Genomic DNA, 21,171 nt, shown 5'->3' on the forward strand with positions numbered 1-21,171 from the left:
ATTTATTAAACCAAGCGCCTATGCGCATACAAAATAATAAGTGCGCCTAAATAAATATTGATGCCATACCTTTAGTAATAAGAAGTGCACCATCAAATAATTCTTCTAGGTAATTTGAATACAAGCCATCGCCCGGTGCTTCCCAACGCCATCGTTGCCTGCTCTACACATCAACTGAAGCATTCACAATTGTTAGAAAATAATAAGATAAAACCCACAAAAGTGAATATCTAGTAGTTTTTAGCTACAAAATAAATAAATAGGTTGGAACTCTGTCCTAACCTTAATTTAATACTAGTGCACTCTAAACTTATAAATGTCCATTAATTTAAATATGTATTTTTACGGAATCACCCGTTGTGGAATTACCCATGTGCACATTAAATTAATATGACGCCCGAAATGGACAGATGTCCTCGTCAACTTCTCGCACAAGGAATCCACCTTGTGTATGAGCCCCGACAAATCATATAGTTTTACGAAATCCACAAAAAAACCTCACGAAATCCACAGTGGAATATACCTCTTGGCATTAGTTTACTTAGTATTGTTATTTTTAGTGATCCTCCTTACACTTTTGAGGAGTACAAGTTAAGCACTAGCCACACTTGCTTTAACTTGATTACATTGACCATGCCTAGGCCAATCTAAGTAGATGTGGGCCGACTCTAATTTCACATGAAACTTTAAAAGTTCTACAAGGTTCTATAAAAGTGTAAAACATTCTACTGTTTTTATTATCGTGGGAAGATTTTGCTAGTGTCTCTTCTCGAATCTATTCAAAGTTTACAGTAGTATATACAACGGGGAGTTGATAACTCGACAATGGCTAGCTAGTATACACACACACACACACACACATGTGCACGCGATGTGTGAATGTGCCCCATTAGCAGACGTGGAAAATAGCAGCAGGGGAAAGAGAAAGACAAACAAAAAGATCGCACCAAATCTTCTCTCTCTGGACTCTGGAGGGGAGAGCGGAATTGAGATGTCGCGGGATGTGGACCTCCCAGTGAAAGGACACAAGATTCGACAGATCCCCACGTGTCGGGCTGAGATTGGTCAGTGGCCTGTGCCACAGTATTCGTGCTTTGCGCGCGCGCCTCTCTCTCTCTCTCTCTCTCGATTTCTCCGTGTAACACTGTCACTGTGTCTATCTGTAGGGGTCTTGGGCCTATATATACGCATGCATCCAAAACCCATGGATATGTCCTGCGCCAGAAGCTCCCTAGGAGAGTGTTGTGACACATCGCCAGCCATTCTTGTGTTCTCTTCTGCCTTGCCGAGTGTTGTAAGTGAGAATTATGGCCTCCCACCATCATCACCAGAGCGGCCATGGCTGTTGCGGCGGCGAGGGTTTCCCCCAAGTTCAGCTCGTGAAGATCATCTGCAAGGCCGACAAGACCCTCAACCTCGCTGTCCGCAACGATCAGCCTGTCTTGGCCCCAGCTGACTCCGATGATCCTACCCAGGTCACCTCCCTCTGTGTGTGTGCGCGCGCGCGTGCGTGCGTGACTCTGAATACGTGTATGTCAATTTTGTCTGACTCGAATCATCTCTAGCATCCTGACTCCTGTTGTCCTCCTCTTCTCTTTCAGCTCTGGTTCAAGGATACCTCCTATGGTGAGCGCACCAAAGATAACTATGGCAGCCCTGCTTTTGCCCTTGTCAATCAAGCAGTCAGGAAGGTTCTCAAGCACGGAAAGGAGAAAGGGCACCATGTAAGTGCTCCTCCTGTGCATTGCTTTGAAAGGTTAGCGTGTGTGATGTGAACATTTGGCCTCTATGAGGTACACGCTAGGGTTGCTCTGCTGTTTGCTTCCCTGCAGTGACGCGTCTGCTCCATTGCAAAGTTATGGCTGCCCGCATCACAACAGAGGGGGATGCGATGGGCTTCTGTTATGTTATGGGTGATTGGTTGTTGACATGTAAGTTGACACCATGGTGCAATGCCATGTGCATGATGCCCAAGCCAAAAATGCCAAATTTCCTTCCACCTCTTGTATGTATTCTCATGGATAGTTGATGCTGGGAGTGGACGACGGCAACATGTCGATGGAGCATGGTGCCATGGCCAAAGTGCATTCTCTTGTTGGCATTGGTACACAAGCATGGGGTTACGTTGTGGGCAACTGGTACTAGCTGTATAAGTGCAAGTTCTTTGATTTTGATGATACTGGTAGTCCATCATGTGGTTGCACTGCTGCTTGATGGTTGGAGTGTATGATGACAGTGGTAATGGGGAATGATGTCACGGCTGATTGTATAAGGTGGCTGCATGATGATGGGGACTGTTGCCATGACCTTTATTGTGAAAGTGAAGCTCTCTTTGATTTTGATGACATTGGTAGTCCATCATGTGGTGGCACTGCTGGTTACACTTGTGTGTGTGTGTGTGTGTGTTTTTTCTGTATGTGGAAACTTGATATGAGCTTGTTGGTGATATGCAGGTCTTCCTGGTTGATTACCATCCAGGTATGTTGGATGAAGACATTCTCTGGACAGAGAGCCAGGACTTTGGAGAGGGATTCAGGACGGTGCGCATGGCAAGCGACACTCTTCTTAACTTGACAGTCCACCACAAGGAAGAGAAGAAATCTTTGTTCCACCACTCTGACAAGTCTGCACATGTGCTCAAGGAGGGCGCCCCTGTACTCCTTGACACATGGCATGAAAATGACTATCAGCTCTGGAAAGTATTCCCTCTATGTGAGTATTCAAATTCTCAAAACTCTATGCTTCACATGGAAATCTGAGGTTTGATGTAAAAGTGAATTACAGAAATATAAAAAAATCCTGAAAAAATTGGAAGCATGTCTTAGGACCTTGAATTTTGCAAAAAATTCAATTTTGAAAATAGCAAATATCTGTAATGGGGCACAAGGATCCCATCAACCTTTACAATATTTTGTCCAAATGCATGCAATTATAGAAAAAACCCTCCAAAGTTTATAAGGTAAATGTGTCTGTACATGCTATTTAGAGCAGGTTTATGTGTATGACTGAGAGTGATCTCGGCTGCTCCTTGTTGATTTGTCGATTCTAATGGCAGATCGTGTTAATGCTTGACAGGATCATCTTGAACGTGGCCAGGAGATGAGGACTGGCTTGTCTGGCTTTGGACATACATGCTTTAGATGATAGCTTACCATACCCAGCTCATGGAGTTGATCTATACCAAAACCAAGATCTATCTTGTTGCCTTGGTTTTGTCTGACGAGTGCTTACTCATAATCACCTTGTAGTCCTCATCACTTAATAGTACTTGCTATTTCTCTTGGCTTTTGGAAATTGTACTCTCCTAAGCGCCCGTTTTGTCCTGTATTTTTGCCTATGCTTTTATATTTTTCCTTGCAGGTCATAACGGAACTATATGCTATCTTCATGGTAGTCTTTGAATCCCTGTGGGATTAAATGTTTTAACACATGGTGCTTATTTTACATAATTGTTTGAAACATTGTACTTGGCATGTGTGTTTATCTTAGTGGGCATTGCATGCTTAGACCATTGCCATACAGGGGTGTTCAGGAGCCATGGAAACTGCTTAAGATTCATGATAATAGACCTCACCTCTATCTACTTGTTCTTAAAAATTTGTGAGTGTTTTGCCCAAGGTTTGCTTTGTAAGGAGGGAAAGACCAAAGAGAACTGTCAGGAAAAGATTGATTGCGGCAGGTTTGTTCATGAGTAACCATATCAATAGTTAGGGCAAAATGTTTAGAAGCAGTCAACGGCATTGAACACACACACACACACAACACACACACACACATTAGGAATATTGATCTGTGCTCCCATTCTTTAACCTTTAATCTATGAATAGGACCTCAAATAAAAGGCACCTAGGTTAGGATTGGAACACACACGCACGCACGCACAAGGGGTATTGATCTATATATATACACGATGAATATTGATCAATGTGCTACTATTTAACCTTTTTTCTATGAATAGGACCTCAAATAAAACCACCTGGGTTTAAGATTGTGGACTATGATAAAACCACCTAGGTTAGGATTGGACTATGATGGTGTGACATGATTGCTAATATTTAACCTTTTTTCTATGAATAGGACCTCATAAAACCACCTAGGTTAGGATTGGACTATGATGGTGTGACATGGTACCTTTTTTCTATGAATAGGACCTCAAATAAAACCACCTACGTTAAGATTGGATCACGATGGTGTGACATGATTGTAAATCAAACCCACCACTCAAGGTGGGGATTGGAATATGATGCGAACTTAGAAGATTGATAACCTAGTAATTGATAACCTAGGTTAGGAGGCATGATAGAGGAAGAGAGACCTAGATTAGGAGGGCATGATAGAGGAAGAGAGAAAGATGGTGCACTCTTTGCAAGAGGTGGAGTTGGATTGACAATGTTGACTTGTTGATGAGGTGGGCTAATTGTTAGTTGTGGTGATTTAAACTTAATGTGAATGGGGAATGGCTTGCAACATATATGGGTTCCCTCTTGATCGGATAGCTAGTTATGAAAGTTGGATAGCTTCCTTTCTTGGGATGATGAAAGTAGTTATTAGTAATGAGGTTGTTCTTTTAATGGGAAGGCTCTTTATTATTGATGAGTTGCATTTTGTTTTGAAGAGCAACCTCATTACTAATAACTCATCAATAATCCCCTCAAGTTTTCCCATCTATTTGGGATCTTTGTAGATTAAACCTAGACAACCTTTTGAATCGTAGAATAAAAGACACTTTGAGGTCCTACTTGTTGGTACTCATGGGGCAGTACATGAAGGTTCCTTGTTAATTCGCTAAGGGAGGTCTTCTCCTTAACTTTTTAAAGGAAGGTCTTCTCCTTACCTTGCTCGGAATTGTTGCTTTTCATGTACTTGGTTATTGCTAAACAATCATTGTTGCCATTGGCAACTTCTAATCATTAGTCACATGGTTAGGAGGCTTTCAACCTTTGATTATTGTTGAACAACCAATCTTGCAACCAGCCATGGGTGACATCCATTTATCATTGTTGAACAATCAATGTGGCCATTGGCTACTTCTAATCATTAGTTACAAACTTGCCACATCTAGTCTTCTTAAGAGTTCTCTTTAGTCTTTGCCTTTTTATAGGGCTAAGGGTATGATAGAGAGAGAGAAGCGTGTTATACTCTTTGCATGAGGTAGAGTCTAATTGACTATATTGACTTCACAATGGCTAATTATTAGTGAACGTTGATTAAGTTAATTGTGATGTGATATAATCAACATATAGATGACACATAGAGGGGTGTAAGATTGGATAGAACTTACACTTTTGTAGAATGGAGATTGCGCGCGCGCACACACACACACACACACACACAAAACGGGCCTTTATTTAGACAATCGATTAAACAAAGCAAGGAGAATGGAGATTGTGTGTGAACGTGCGTGCATGTGCACACACACAAACACAGACACAGAGAGAGGCAATGCTTTTGGTACCATGTATAGCTTTGTTGTGAGCAACATCTTATTAGTATATTATTTTTCCAAAGAGAGAGAGAGAGAGAGAGAGAGAGAGAGAGAGAGAGAGAGAGAGAGAAAGTGTGTGTGTGTGTGGAGTTAGAGTTAGTGAATGAGATGGAAGGCAAGTTACATTGGCCTTTACCCCAACAACCTCTCACTTAAAGGCTAATGTGCTTTTAAGGGTGATAAAATGTGAGGTATAATATGTGTGTTACTCTTACCCAATGGCCATAAACTCTTTGCAAAATGTAAACTTTTGATACCTCACTTCTTTATGCTCGGTTTTTGCATGAAACACAAGATTCTTTGCCAATATGATGGCTCACTTCTAGCTAATGCGCTTTTAAGGGTGACAAAAGATTGTGAGAATGTGAGGTATAATATGTGTGTTATTCTTACCCAATGGCCATGAACTCTTTGCAACATGTAAACTTTTGATACCTCACTTCTTTATACTTAGTTTTTGCATGAAACACAAGATTCTTTGCCAATATGATGGCACTCTATCACTATGCAACAATGGCATATCTTCATTGAGGACCAAGCTTTCCACTAGATGAATAAGCCAAAAACATATCATAAGTTGGCTTTCTATTGTCAACATTCATTGTATAGTCTACGTTTGTGTATTTATATGCACCACTACTCCTCCCAAAGTATATGCACTTATCTTTTGTACTAAAGTATCTCACTATGCCTTTTATTACTTCCCAATGCTTCTTGCTAGGATTTGATATGTTGCTTACTACTCCCATTGCAAATACAATGATTGAGTGGCAATCATAGCATATTGAGAGCATTCACACATAATGACTATGGAACCTTGGCCATTTCAACCTTTTTTTCCATAAGATTTGGGACAATCATTAGAATTAAGTCCCACATATGGAGGCAAATGGGGTACTTATTGCATTTTCCTCTCCATATTGAAATGTTGCAATACTTAATATATTGACAATTCTTTTGGGATAGATAGAGTAATCTCTTTGTTCTATCCTTGATTATGTGCATACCAAGAATGTGATTTGTATGTTTCAAATCCTTCATTTCAAATGTCTCTATTGATATTTTATTTAGGGCATTAATTTCAAACTTTTCTTTTGTAGCTATCAACATATCATTCACATATAACACTCTACCCAGATGCCATCTTTAGCCTTTCTAGTGTATAAGCAGTGGTTTCTCTCACTTCTCTTGTAGCCATGAGACTACGTAAATGTATCAAACTTGTATCATTCTTGTGGGGCTTGCTTTAATCCATAGACTCTAATTTAGCTTACATACAAGCTTTTCTTTGCCATGTTCCACAAAACCCTTTGGTTGTTTCATGTAGATCTTATCATGAGGGTCACATGTAAAAATGTTGTCTTGATATGCAATTTTACAATGTCCATGTAGTCCTTAGCCACCAAGGCAAGAATAGTGTGAAGAGTAGCTAATTTCACCATAGGTAAAATGATTTCATCAAAGTTTGCACATTTTTTTTGCTTAAAATCTTTGGCTACTAACCTTGCCTTAACACTTTGGTTTTACATCACGTGTCACCTTCAACTTATAGATCCACTTGGATAGCAAAGCATATCTATCATTTGGCAAAGGAACCAACTCCTAAGTTTGATTCTTCATAATGAAATCCATTTCCAACTACATAGCTAGCTCTCACTAAAGCTTACTATCACGAGTCATGGCCTCTTGACAACAAGATGGCTCCCCACAATCTATCAACATCATATAGTCAACCCCATGTTGAAATCTTTGAAGAGATACGAGTAGATCTACTAGTGCAATGGGTTAACTTGTAGTGGAAATTTTAACCTCCACTCTTTCTTCATGAGGCATTGTAGGGCTTTCAATCTATTGCTCAATAAATCTTCCTAATTCTTCTTCGCTAGCTAAAGCATAACTTATGCCCTTTGTTTGCACATTTGATACACAAGCACTCGCATTGTGTGGAAAAATGATAGATGGTATTGCATCCTAGGAATTATCCATTTTTGTTTCCACTTCCTTAAGAGGCCGCTTATGTATCTTCTTTAATCACATCATTACAACAGACAATCTTTTTAACTTGTGGATCCCAAAGGCTATAATGCATCTCACCACTCTATCTATAGTGCCAAACAAATTCATTTAGTGGATTTTAGTTTTAACTTTCTTTGGCATATGCACATAAGCTTGACAACCAAACACTCTAAAGTGATCATAAGAGGGTCTCGTACTTGACCATGCCTCTTTAGGAATACCACTATCCAAGTAGTATTAAGCAACTTGTTTATCAAAGGTACAATAGTTACTATAGTCTCAACCAAAAATTGTTGAGTAGAACCAACATTAAATTGCATACTCAATATCCTTTTATTTATAATCCTATTCATACAACACCATTTTTAGGTGGAATTACCAAGTATTGTGAATTCCCTTTTTATCCCACATACTTAACAAAAGTTTCTAAACTCATGAGATATATTCTCCAACATTATTAGTTTTAAGATACTTAAGTCTATTGTCAAATTGATTTTTTGTAAGTGTCATAAATATTTACAAACGAGAAATCTTTATTTTTCTTACCTCTAGTAAAAGCCCACACTTTTCTATTTGCATCGTCAATGATTATGATGAAATAAGATGCTTCCCCTATAGACTTTGTATGCGTAGGTCCACATATATCGCTATGCACTAAGTAAACTTGCTTACTCATTTCTTTTGTTTAAGTTTTTCTTATGGATGAATATGTATGCTTTTTGTACAGACAATGCTCACAAAGAGAAATATTAAAAAATTAAGAAAGAAAATTTATCCAAATGAGATGGTACTTCCATTTCTTTTCTAGACATATGGTGAATGTGTATGCTTTCTGTATATACAATGCTCACAAAGAAAAATATTTAACAAATTCCAAATGAGGTAGTATTTCCATTCCTTTTCTAGACATATATCCCAATTGATGATACCACTACGACACGTTTGGCTACTCCATTACTTTAATTAAATGATTTTTGACAAAAGATATATTAAGGGGATATAAAATGCTATATTTGGCTCCTTTAGCAACAACAAATGATCCCTTGTGGACCTTTCATTAAAAGAAAATGATAGCTTGTGAGAGGTAAGTTGATAAGGAGATTTGCAAGGCATTCATTGGGAATCTACAAAAGATTTCATTGGTGTCATAAAGTGGGATGAAGCCAAAAATATGGTGCTTAAGGATGGAAAGAGTGATGTATTAGCAAAAAATGTCATTGTGAGCAACACTACTCGTAGAGATGTTATACATTATCACTCATGAAGAAGAGGAATGAGATCGGATTTTAGACAACTTTTTGAAGCGAAAGCGAGCTCGGGAGGCTAGAAAAGACCAAATTTTTATGCAAAATGAAATGGTTGCAGATCGACGAGTTGGATTTTTTCTAGATGGAGTTTGATGCCAGGAAGTGAACGGAAGTCTCAGTTTGTCGATCGGAGTTTGTTTGACCCTCCATTTAATCTCCGCAAGGTTTGGCATTATGAAGTAGGTATATGATCTAGAAGTTGGAAAGTGCATCACGGTGGCCAGGTTTATAGATTTCTATGTCACAAAGCTAGTCGTCTAGACGGATCTCAATTTTGAGCGCATTTGTCCCCTCAAAATCGAAAAAACCACTTCGAGGGAAGTGTGAATACAACAAAGTGAGCTAGTTTTTGAAAAAAACTTAATGCTTGTTTAAGCTGCGCCGTTTTTTTCAGTACCCCCAAATCCTCCATTTTTTATAATTTTTATGATCTGCAATCATTCAAGGATTGATCTTGGCTGTGAGATCCACCATTTTCTTGCTCTTCATTGCCACAAAAATGACCGGATTTGAAACATTATTCAACAATAATTGATTTTAGTCTTTCTCTCTCCTCTCTCCTCTCTTATCTTGTGGATTGTTCTGATGGATCAATGTAAAAGAGAGGGGGATAGGCTGAGATGGACGTTTTTTGTTAAACTATGAAGTGGAAGTGGAAAGAGACGTATATCGAAGTTGGACGGATCATTAGCAGTCGTGAAAGAGCATCGACGGGCCTCCAATGTCGAAAAATGTGTGTTATAATAAGCAATTTTATGATAAAAAGGTAGATTTTGCTGTTTTATGATAAATTATTGTTTGAAATGGTTAGCAATGCTTGGATTTGATTGCCAACCCCTTGTTCGATCAGTCATGTTGAAAGAATCATTTAAAAAATCAGTTGTATAATAATTTTATTCAAAACACACAAAACTCGAGACTAAGTAGTTTAAGAAAAAATACAGTTTTTGGATTTTTGGTGTGCATTTGTCATTTCTATGGAATGAAACATCTTTTAAAAAAACATTTTCTATAAGACTAATCATTCTATACCTAAAAATTTGTTATTATCTGTAAATTTTTATAAATAAATAGAAAATATTGGTAAAATAAAGAAAATTAGTTTTTTTTCACAAAAAAAAAAGATTCATGTGTGTGATCGTATGATGAAACTGAAGCATGAGGTTTAGCCTTAGTTCAGTCCCATCTCTTTATTAGAGTGAGTTTTTTATCACTTTTAATAAAAAAAATACATTAAAAATCCATGCCTTACACCTATCAATGCATGTAAAATTTTAAACAATAGGGGATAGGGGGTTGTTAAGTGGCTGAAGTGTATTAAATTCTAATGTTTTCTAGTATATATTATATAGAGTTCGTGGTTGTTTAAAACTTAAAGGGGACTAGTAGCACGAGGAAGCTCGGTGTGCTGGCCCTAAGCAATGAAGCATTATCGCGTAGTAAAGGAAAATCATGAAAAGAATTGTCTTCGCACTTTCACATTGTTGATCTTCAATGAACATTTGTTTGAGCATGATGGTCATATTCACACTTGCATTGATGCACCGCATGTTATCGTATCTTGGATGCATAGCCCCTGTTTGCACGAGTGATGACTCGATGCTAAGAGTGTGAGGTATTCCAAGCCGTATGGCTAGATATTCGATTCCTTGGTAGTTATTTAGTGAGGTTTATCTATCATCTCCTTGATCATTTATCAAAAGAGTGGACTTTGTTTCGAACGTGTTTTATATTCACGGTGCATCTTGGGGCCAATCCCCAACGTATAGGAGAGTTGTAGTGGAGCCGCGGTGATCAACTGAGAGGTGCTGCTTGTGTGTGTGCGCTACATGGTATATAACACTATCATGTTTAGGGACTCCCTTTGAGAAGTGGGGAAATAATTATTTGTTGGACTACAAAATTGGACAAAACAAAGTTCTTAGACGCTCCTTTGGTCGTAAGGTTGTGTGGGGTGGTTTTAGGTGAGTAGTAGAGGCCTAGCTAGTGCCTTAGAGCTAGTGTTAGGCCCGTTTTAGGTCTCGAAAGGTGGTGCATATGCCAGGAGTCACTAATAAGTGGCAGTTTTCAAACCTTAGTCACAATAGAAACTAGTTTATTAGTGTATTCGAAAAGGTAGTGAGATAGATTCAAAAGACTGTCAAGCTTATTAGAGGATATTCTCCGCGAAGGAGTGTTCCAATATCCCTACAAGGGCAAGGTCTTAGTAACCCTAGCTTGATGCATAGTCCATTAGGAGAGGAGGAAGTTCTAGTACTTCCCCCCTTCGAATTAGTCCATTCACTTCAAGTGGAGTAATAGTTCTGATAGTTCAAACTCCGTTAGCTAATTCGGTTGTCACTATGGCGCAACCCATTGCAATTCTAGCAGGGATGCTGGACTTGCTAGCTTTAGGGTTCCCTCTACCCATTTTTAATGGGTTAGCAGAGGAAGATGTGGAACTTCATATAAGTGACTTCATCTCCACACCCTATTATTACCAACCTATTCCATCCAGTTAACTAGTGGTGGGCATTAGATTTGCCATGTGTATGCACCCATTTACCTAGAGGCATTGATGCAGCTATAGGAGAATATGAAGCAATACCATCTTCACATGGGTTCTCTCTAGTACACACTCAGACTACTACTACCTGATTGATCTATTCTTGTATCTAGTCATTTGTTGCATATTTAATTATTCAAAATAGTGAGAGAAAAAGAAAAAGAAAAGCACATGCATATTCACTACACTTAGGCAAAACCGTAGCCCCTTCTCCATGTCTCAAACTTAGGGCATATCAAGGGTGGGACATTCTAGGCTCACTTGATGACCTGTCACTCTGAGGATAGCACAACACCACACTCTTCCACCGACTAGGTCCTCAAATGTATGCAAAAAGTTAATGCGAAGGAATCCCTTCATGTTGTAAGGGCATACACTAGTATAGTACAATGTGCATGTTCTTCATTCCTTGCATACCTTAGCTCCTCCTTTTGAATAGGGCAAGTGTTGGTAGACAAGCAAGGGAGAAAGAGAGAAAGCACTAGTAGGTGCATGAGCATGCATCCATCCTTTGGGCACCAGGATGGTGTTGTGTGGTGTAGGTGTATGTGTGCACCATGTGTTGTGTGTTGTGCACTATGTAGTATATGCACTAAGTGAGGGCACATGCACAGAGGTATTATGCAAGAAGACTAATGTCCTAACAAAATTGGAGGTGATTATACTATGTTATGGGAAATCTAGGTTCAAATAGACAAATGCACTTAATGGTTAGTTTTATGTAAGTATACTAATGTATGTGTACACTAATACCCATGTACTAGTCCACTATGCACTCTACACTATGCGCCAATGGATGCATTAGTGTGCTGTTGTAGTACACTGCTGGAATAAAGGGTGATGGATCTAACCATGGCTTGTATTTTGGATGTAAGATGTACAATGATGAGTTGCATCCACATGAGTGTCTAACGATGCATTGCACTAGGTGGTGTACACCATGGCAAGTTTGGTGTACAAGTGTGAATTGCATTGGGATGAAAATCTTGTGCAAGTGACTAAGAGTAAGGTTCTAGGGTAGCACACATGGCACCTCAAAGTGCCTCATTCCATCATTCCCTTATTCATTCAAACCACCTTGTGAACAAGTCGCGTTCCACATAAGAGACAAAGAGAAGAGAAGACACGATGAGCACATTGGCATACATGTGCAAGGTTGTGCTATATGCATACATGCATGTGCACCTAAGTGAATCAATTACAATACAATACAAAAATTAATGTGCCTTAATGAATTTGATATTGTGTCTTAGTGTGGGGTGCTATGCACATGTGCATTGTGCACTGATGTGTGTGCAATGTGAGGAACATCCTTTGTTCCTCCTCCTCCCCTTGTTTCCCCCTTGCAAATGATGAGAAAAAAAAGGTGAAAGAGACCCAAAAAGTACACCGAGTGCAAAGAGTTACATGCAATATGTGTACAAGATGTGTGCAAGGTATGGTGTTGTATGTGTGCACTATACACGATGCACATATGCATGTGCATTGTGTACAAATATGGTGCACAAGTTTGAACACTATTAGAGGTAGTTTTCCTTTCTACTTTTTCTCCTTGTTTCCCCCTTGTGAATAGGGCGGTGTCTAGCAATCAAAGAAAAGAGGAAAGAAGATCTCATGTATGCTTGCATGTGCAAGGGGTGGTGTACATTGTCTATGTGTGTGTATGCACCGATTCACTATGCACTATGTGCCATGTACTATGCACTGTGCATTGAAGTGAACTCACAAACAACCAAAAAATTTAATGCACCACACGATCTAACAACCTTAATCAATTTAGCCAAGGATTTAAAACAAATGCAACAATGACTCTCAAATAAGAATTGGTTACTTTCTTTTCATTCAATCCTCTCTCTCCACCTGACCTTACAAACACGATGAGTGTTAGATAGGCCAAGTTGTCAAGTAGCCTCCCCCCCACTCTATTTCTCTAATGTGGTCAAAATCCCTAGCAAGGCAAATACAACCAATCTAAATTAAAAGCATAGAATAATCCTTTAATAAATTCTTATCTACCATCAAATAGTTCATTCTAGCTTCTCCTTGTTCGAGATACAGGAGAGAGGGAGAGAGAGACACACAGACATGTGTAAAGCACAGAAAGCAAAGTACTCTCTTTTTGTCTTCTTTATAAAAAAAATCATTATTTTCTAACTTACATGCACCATACCAAGTAATACCTAAGTCTACATAACAATGTGAAAGAGACTTATTCACTAACTTCCTATTATAGCTAGGTCAGACTGTCATTATTATGGCACACCTGTCATCTATTAACCTACTGTTGGAGAGAGTTATTGCATTTATTGAGCTTGATTCTTCACACTCCCCCTCAAGCTCAAGTCACAACATGTATCCAAGTAGCAATCTAAAGTGAGTAAACTTATCCCTACCAAGTGATTTGGTAAAGATGCCTACTACTTGGTCTTCTATCTTCAAATGGATAAGATCTATCTTGTCTCCAAGTACCATTTCTTTGATGAAATGGTAACACACTTTTATGTGTTTCTATCTAGCATGATAAAAAAGATTAACTTGCTAGAAGCACATTCCTCATGTTATCATATTACAACTTGACCAGTTTATCCACCTTTACTCCCAAGTTATCTAACATCTTAACCAGCCAAATAACTTCACATGTAGCTAAAGTTGCACCTTTGTATTCTACTGCAATGCTCGAGAGAGCCACAGTGGGTTACGTTTTACTAATCTAGCTAATCATTCTACTACCAAGACCAAATGCATACCCACTTGTCCATCTTCTGTCGTATGTACATCCAGCCCAATCTGCATCACTATATCATGTAAGCTCAGGAGGCTTACCATACTCATAAAACAATCCATGATGCAGTGTAGCCCTCACATACCTCATAATTCTTCTCATAGCATCTAAATGAGGTTTCCTCATCCTTTGCATAAATTGACCGATCAATCCAACTGAATAGCTGAGATCATGTCGAGTGATGGTAATATAAATCAAGCTACCAACCATCTGTCTATACATAGCCCCATTTTCAATCTCATTTCTTGTATCAATTGTCAACTTAACATTCTGATCAAGTGGAGTATCCATGTGCTTGCATTCCAGCATACCATACTTTTCTAGTATATTATATGCATACTACTTTTACAACATCCATATTCCTTGAGGTGTCCACATGACCTCAATACCAAGGAAAATTTTCACCTCCCAAATCTTTTACCTGAAACTCTTCTTGTAACATAGATTTAATCTCATCAATGCCCTGTGTGTCATCACCTATAATGACCAAGTCATCTACATAAACCACCAAAATCACATAGCCATTCTTTGTCTTCTTAGTAAACAACCTATCATCAGCTTTACCCATTTGAAATCCAAGATTTTGTAAGAATGAGCTAATTTTTGCTTTCCATGCCCGTGGTGCCTATTTCAATCCATATAATGCTTTCTTCAATCTAGAAACATAAGATGGATATTTAGCATGTACATATCCTTCCAGATGATCCATAAAGACTCCTTCCATCAAATCACCATTTAGAAAAGCATTCTTTACATCCATCTGATATAGATTGCAACCTTTGGATGTAGCTAATGAAATGATAGTCCGTTACAGTTACCATCTTCACAATAGGACTAAAAGTCTCTTCATAGTCCAGCCCATATTGTTGAGCATAACCCTTCACAACCAACCTGGCTTTGTATCTCTCAAGCGAGCCATCTAATTTACATTAGACTTTGTAAACCCACTTGCATCCAACCAATAGACATCTTGCCTTCAAGCAACTTAACTAACTCCCAAGCTCCAATTTTCAACAAAGCATCATACTCTTCATCCATTGCCTTAACCAGTTCTCATCCTTAACTGCTTCTGCAAATGACGTGGGTTCTTTGTACTTCATTACTTCAGTCATGTATGCATAGTATTTAGTTGAGTACCCACTATAAGTAAATCTATCAACAGATTTTCTTTCTCTCTATGATCTTCGTAGCTGAGGTGCACCATGCGATCCCACTCTCTCATGAAGCACACCTCTGCTTAACACTAGGCGTAACAACTACATGTATTCCAAACTCACTATTCAGTCTATCAATGGAATCATACCTTGATGTCAACGAGCCTATTATATCATCAAGTGTCTTTCCTTTGCATTTATTCATGTCCCAATCTCCCCCTCATTAACATATCCATGTTAGTGTGGAATGAGATCCATGACTATACAATCTACTTGTCCAAGGACTCACATTGGCAGATACACCATGCATAGGTCCACTAGCAATAGTAGTATCATGCATTCCATTTTCAGTGCATGCACTTGTGAAGATTCATCATGAATTGTTACCTACTTAGCACCATACTAAGATGGTAGCTCATCAAACACTACATCACAATCGATCAAAGTCTCATGAGTAGGCGAAACATACCACTTATAAGCCTTTTGTTCCTGTCGAGTAACCAATAAAGATAGCCTTCACTACTTTCGGATCAAGCTTCTTCTGTTTCTCATCAAGTACATGGAAATATGCAATGCTGCCAAATACTTTCAAGTGTCTAATGTTAGGCTTATTGAGAGCTAGATTTTGGGACCCATTTTTGAAGCAAAAAAGTGTTAGGGAGGTGTAAAAGACCAAATTTTTATGCAAAATGAAACAACTATGGATTGATGAGCTGGAGTTTTCCTAGATAGAGTTTGATGCTAGGAATGCAACACAAGTCTCGGTTCATCGATCAGAGTTTGTTTGACCCCCCATTTAATCCCCGCAAGGTTTCTCATTATAAAGTAGCTATGTGATCCGGGAGCCGAAAAGTGCATGACAGAGGCTAGCTTTGTAGATTTTTATCGCTTTCATGAAGGAAAAATATATTAAAAATACTCTCTAAACCTACCCCACTGAATGCACAATCTTAAGCATGCGGTAGGGAGAAGGGAGTGTTAAGTGATGATAATATGTTGAGTTCTCATATTTTTTCTTATGCATGTAATATAAGGCATGTGTGGTTTAAAATTAAGAGGGTCCAATAGCACAAGCATCCTCCCTCGGTGCTAACCCCAAGCAAAACAGTAATCTCGGTTAGAAGAAAGGCATGAAAAGAAATGTTTTTGCACCTTCATAATGTTGGTTGTTAATAAAGGAAATTATTTGAGTACTATAAATTATACACAATTACATTGCACGCAAAACATAGTATCTTCTTGGATGCATAACAATTGTTTTCATGAACAATGGCCTATATTGAGAAGGTGAGGTATCCTAAGCTGTCAGGTTAGTGGTTCGTTCCTTTGGGGAATATTCAATGAGGACTATTTATTATCTCCTGGATCGATTCATTAGAAGAGTGGAGCATGTTTTGTATGTGTTCTATATATGTACGACGCATCTTGGAATCAATCCCCGAGGTGTAAGAGAGCTATAGTGGGGCCATGACAATCAGCCGCCACAAGGGGCACTCCCTTTGTCTGTGCTTATGTGGTGTATTACACTTATATGTGTAGAAACTCCCTCTGAGGAGTGTGAGAAGGGTTATCCGTTAGATTACAATCCATACAAATGCAAAGTTCTTATTAGAGGTTAGGGTGGTATATCCCTTATATGCTCCTCGCTGTGAGGCCATGTGGGGTGGTTTGGGTGTGTAGTAGAGGCTTGACTAGTGCCATAGAGCCACTGTCGGCCTTGTTTTAGGTCCTGACATGTGGTGTATTTGCCAGGAATTATGTAATGTGGAAAGTAAGCACCTAGTTGTCAGTCCATCCTCTAGTATGATGGCGTGGGATGAGGTTCACTTTGGTGCAATCTCTATTCAAGAACATTGCATGCAATAGTCCATCAACCTAAAGGATATGCAACAAGCATGTTGGATCTCGTGGCAGTCATGGCATCGACCAACGATCATGCTAAAGTTGTAATGCCATGGAAAAGTATTGACATACAATTGAATTTAGTTGTGGCTGAAACGTCCCATCATGTGGTGGGTCACCATGTTGAAATATTAGACCTCACAAGGATGTTAGAAGCCTTAGTCATTAAGGGAAAGTCATTGCTCAAAAGACCTGACCCTCAAGCTCTACATAATATTGATATATCTACTTTTTTGGATGAAGGGAAAAACCTGCTTGCATATGAAATGCTATATGAACATTTGGAAGGGAAGCCCATAAATCCATTATGGAATGGCCTTTGATGAATGGGCAAGGTATGAAGGATCAGAATGATACGCTAAAAGTGATAGGATTCCCTAGACCACTTTGTGAGTTGGAAGACAAGGAAGTCCATGGATCAAGTAACCTTTATATATCGATAAAGGGGGAAACGGAAGAGATTAGGGGCCTTGAGATGCTAGAACTAGGTCAAGATGAATATGAAGACCTTGATGACCCAGTATTGATCCCAAAGAAGAGGGTTGAATGCCCTTCTCTTTATAGGGATCTCCCAGTGTTTTATGGACCGCTAGATGAAGATCCGATGCTACACTTGAAAGAATATGGCCTAACTTGCCTTGCAAGTGGGTTCGATGATCTACATCGGATGCTTTTGTTCTCGAGTACCCTAAAGGGAGAGGCTAGGAAATGGTATTGGTTCCTCCCAAGAGGGTTAGTCAAATCATTTGAGGAATTATGTGATAGATTTTTGGATGAATATGAAAGGAAGGTTCCCATGACCCAGGTCACAAGACAGCTTATTCAGATTCAGCAAGAGTTATATTCTCCGTCAAAGAGTACACGAGAGCCTTTGTGATGATATTTTGAAGCTTTGGCCAAGGAAAGTCGGTCAACTACAAGAAGATGTGCTTAGTGAACTCTTTATCATTGACTTGGAAACAAATGCATAGTTCCAAGTTATAGGATGAGAAACCCTGAGTCACTGAAGGAGGCAAAGGTTCAATCAGATGATTATGAGAGATATATTCAGAAGTGTTGGGAGAGATATTGGAGTTTTCCCTGCACCCTTGAAATCCATAAGGATTTGCAACATTTGTTGAATGTTAGTCATGTTGGAGATGCAAATGACATGTATATTAAGGAGAATCCTGGCATTAACTATAAAGACCTTAAGGCCTAGGGACCCTGGCCTCCTAGTGCATCCAATCCCATGTTCCAAAGCCATGAGCTAGATGGAAATCGGTGTGCAAGGGTCTTTGTGATCTTCTGTGCATGCAATGGAAAACCTCTTGTATATTCTCTCCTTGTTTGAAATTGCTATTCTTCTTTTTGTACACTGGACATATTTTATTGGTTTGGGATTTGGATGGAACTCCAAGTAAACTCCAAGCGAGCTTGAAGTGTTATCTTACAATGGAGGACCTACACCATGCATAGATTATTATGTAGATACTATGTGAGTGCTTATGAATACTGAATTATTACTTAATTAGAAGATAGCTCTATCAATTCTTTATTTCCATGTAGTCAATGAAGCAAGGAATCTTGATAGTGAAGGATTGAAATAATTGTTAGTGTTGAGAAAAAGGGCACTTAGAGAAGATTATAGAGAGACACTACTAAATCTGAGTGATTTTGAAGGACAACGACTCTAGGTCTGTAACCAATCATCCTAACCAAAGGGCCTCCTTGCAAGCCTTGGTGGCTACAACGTATTCAACCTTGGTAGTAGACAAGGTAGTGCATTTCTACATCCTAGACATCCAAGAAAAAACACTTCTAGCAAAGTTAAAGACATAACTAGAGGCAGACTTCCTAGTATCTGCATGTCCTATATAATCTAAGTCAGTGTAACCCATGACTCTAGTTTATTAGTTTCCATAGCAACAAGCTATAAGACCACACTTTGAGATATGCAAGAATGACTTATTTGGGACATTGCCAAGATTGAAAATATACCTTGACAAGAACGAGTGTCCTTGTATGGAAGACACTAAGTCGACAAAGGCAATGGTATACCAAAACTTTCAATTATAGAATTGCTAATCCATGAAAAACATAAATGATTGTGGCTTATAAATCAATGATGAAATCACGCATTCAAGACAAAAGATGCAATGAAGAACTTGGTTGCTCAAGAGTAAGAAAGACAATAAGAATCCATTGTAATTGTGAGTATCATCAATGATGTGTTGAAATGGCAAGCACAATACATGCAGATATTGATGATGGACCACCTAGCTAGATGGGTGCACACATCTACACTTAGTACATCGGTGGTCATTATGATCCTCACATGGCCATTGACTTATCACTTATTATATTTAGTTTATTGCACCTACCTACAACTCGCATAGTTATAGTGCTAGTCGATTAGTATAGCCAGTTATGCATGTCTGACTTAGTGGGCCACTTAATTTTTATGTTGTATCTTATTTATACTTTGTGTACATTGTATAGTGTGTGGAAGAAGAAGAAAAAAACTAGCAAGAAAACCTTTTGGTCTCCATCTCTCTTCTTGTATTCTTGGGTGAGCTTTCTCCTATGTGTACAATGTGTGTTTGGCGTAGTAGCTCAAACAAGTCCCCCCATCACACAATTCTTGACATGCTATCAAAGCGGTGCCACTGAGAGAGATTGGTTTTGAAGGCTGAAGTAAAGGAGAAGAAGCAAGGATTCTAGAAACCAAGCAATGGGTAAGAAGCTCTTCTATTTTTTCACTCTCTTTATTGGAAGGTGCTTTGTAGAGGTACTTGAAGTAGAGCATAGTGAAAATCTCAGATTGTTGTGAGATTTGGTGTGCAAGCAGAGCACTATATATTCTGTAGATTAGCCCTTTAAGGGTTTCTCACTACTTTTTTGGGCATCTCAGGTTGTTTCGGGCCATGTTTCAAAGTTGTAAGGTTATGGACAACAGTTTTAGGGCATATTGTGATTTCGACTGTATCAACCAAAAGTGGGTGCACATGTTGCAAATTTTGAATTTGTAATTTTAAAGGTGTTTTTCAAGAAGCAAACATAAGTTTTATTTGCAAACAAGTTGCGGATTACATGTACTATTGAGAAATTAGTGAAAAAGGTTGCTTTGTATTGCTATGCACTTATTGTGAAAGGTTGGAGAAGACTTGCTTGTTGTTTTGTATCATTTTTGTGATAATGGAAAAGAACAATGGAAATCCCATCATTGAGAAGCTAGATAAGAACAACTACCCTTCATAAAAGTTCAATGTGATGAACTTTCTCATTGGAAAGGACCTTTATGAGTTCATTTCAGGTGAAGAAAAGAGCCAGAGCTGAGTATCCCTGCGATTGCAGATGAATTAAGAGTGTGGAAAGAATAGAATGCAAAAGACAAAAAGATGATGTATTGGCTATCTATAGTAATTGATAATACTATGTTGGGACATATCAAGAATGCAAAAACTTCACATGCAACTTGGACAATTTTCGAGAATATATTTTTAATAAATACAAAGGTACGAAAGATTCAACTCAAGCAAGAGTTGAATACCTTGAAGAAATAAAAAATGTATGTCAATGAGTATGTTTTGAAGGTGAGGAGCATTGCAGATGCTTTAAGAACGATTAATGCAATATGTGATGATGATGATTTGGTTTCATCTACTTTGGGTGGCCTTAATAATGAGAAGGCTTGGAAATCATTTGTTACTTCTATGTATGTACGGAAGCCATTTCTTGATTTTGATGAGTTGGTCTCTCTCATGATTATCGAAGAGATCAATATGCAGGGTGACTCATCTGAAAAAAATGGTAAACAAGTCCAAGCATTTTACTTAAGTTCAGGAAGGGGACATGGGATATCCTCTTAGAGAGGCCGTGGTATGGGACCTGGTGGTGATAACCAGCAAAACTAGTTAAATTAGTAATTTGATAAAATGGAAGTTTCAGGAGGCTTTGAAAACTTTAGAGGCAGGGGGAGCTCTAGAGGAAGAGGTGGA

General features: G+C 38.7%; 1 protein-coding gene across 1 annotated transcript; it reads left to right on the forward strand.

Annotated features, from left to right (window-relative positions):
• Positions 1 to 1,191: 1,191 nt before the first annotated feature.
• On the forward strand, positions 1,192 to 3,294 carry LOC148009402 (ricin B-like lectin EULS3). Its single transcript, XM_087673614.1, has 4 exons — positions 1,192 to 1,475; positions 1,602 to 1,724; positions 2,454 to 2,712; positions 3,076 to 3,294. Coding segments are annotated over exons 1-4 (552 nt in total). The 5' UTR covers positions 1,192 to 1,307; the 3' UTR covers positions 3,078 to 3,294.
• The last annotated feature ends 17,877 nt before the right edge of the window (positions 3,295 to 21,171 follow it).

This window comes from Lygodium microphyllum, unplaced genomic scaffold (assembly GCF_053477565.2).
Source record: "Lygodium microphyllum isolate KBCC unplaced genomic scaffold, Lygodium_microphyllum_v1.1.10 scaffold_31, whole genome shotgun sequence".
In the NCBI taxonomy this organism is placed as follows: domain Eukaryota; kingdom Viridiplantae; phylum Streptophyta; class Polypodiopsida; order Schizaeales; family Lygodiaceae; genus Lygodium; species Lygodium microphyllum.

Coding starts and splice junctions, on each gene's coding strand:
- LOC148009402 (XM_087673614.1), top strand. CDS start 1,308: ATGGCCTCCCACCATCATCACCAGAGCGGCCATGGCTGTTGCGGCGGC. Junction 1,476..1,601: donor ACTCCGATGATCCTACCCAG/GTCACCTCCCTC, acceptor CTTCTCTTTCAG/CTCTGGTTCAAGGATACCTC. Junction 1,725..2,453: donor GAAAGGAGAAAGGGCACCAT/GTAAGTGCTCCT, acceptor GGTGATATGCAG/GTCTTCCTGGTTGATTACCA.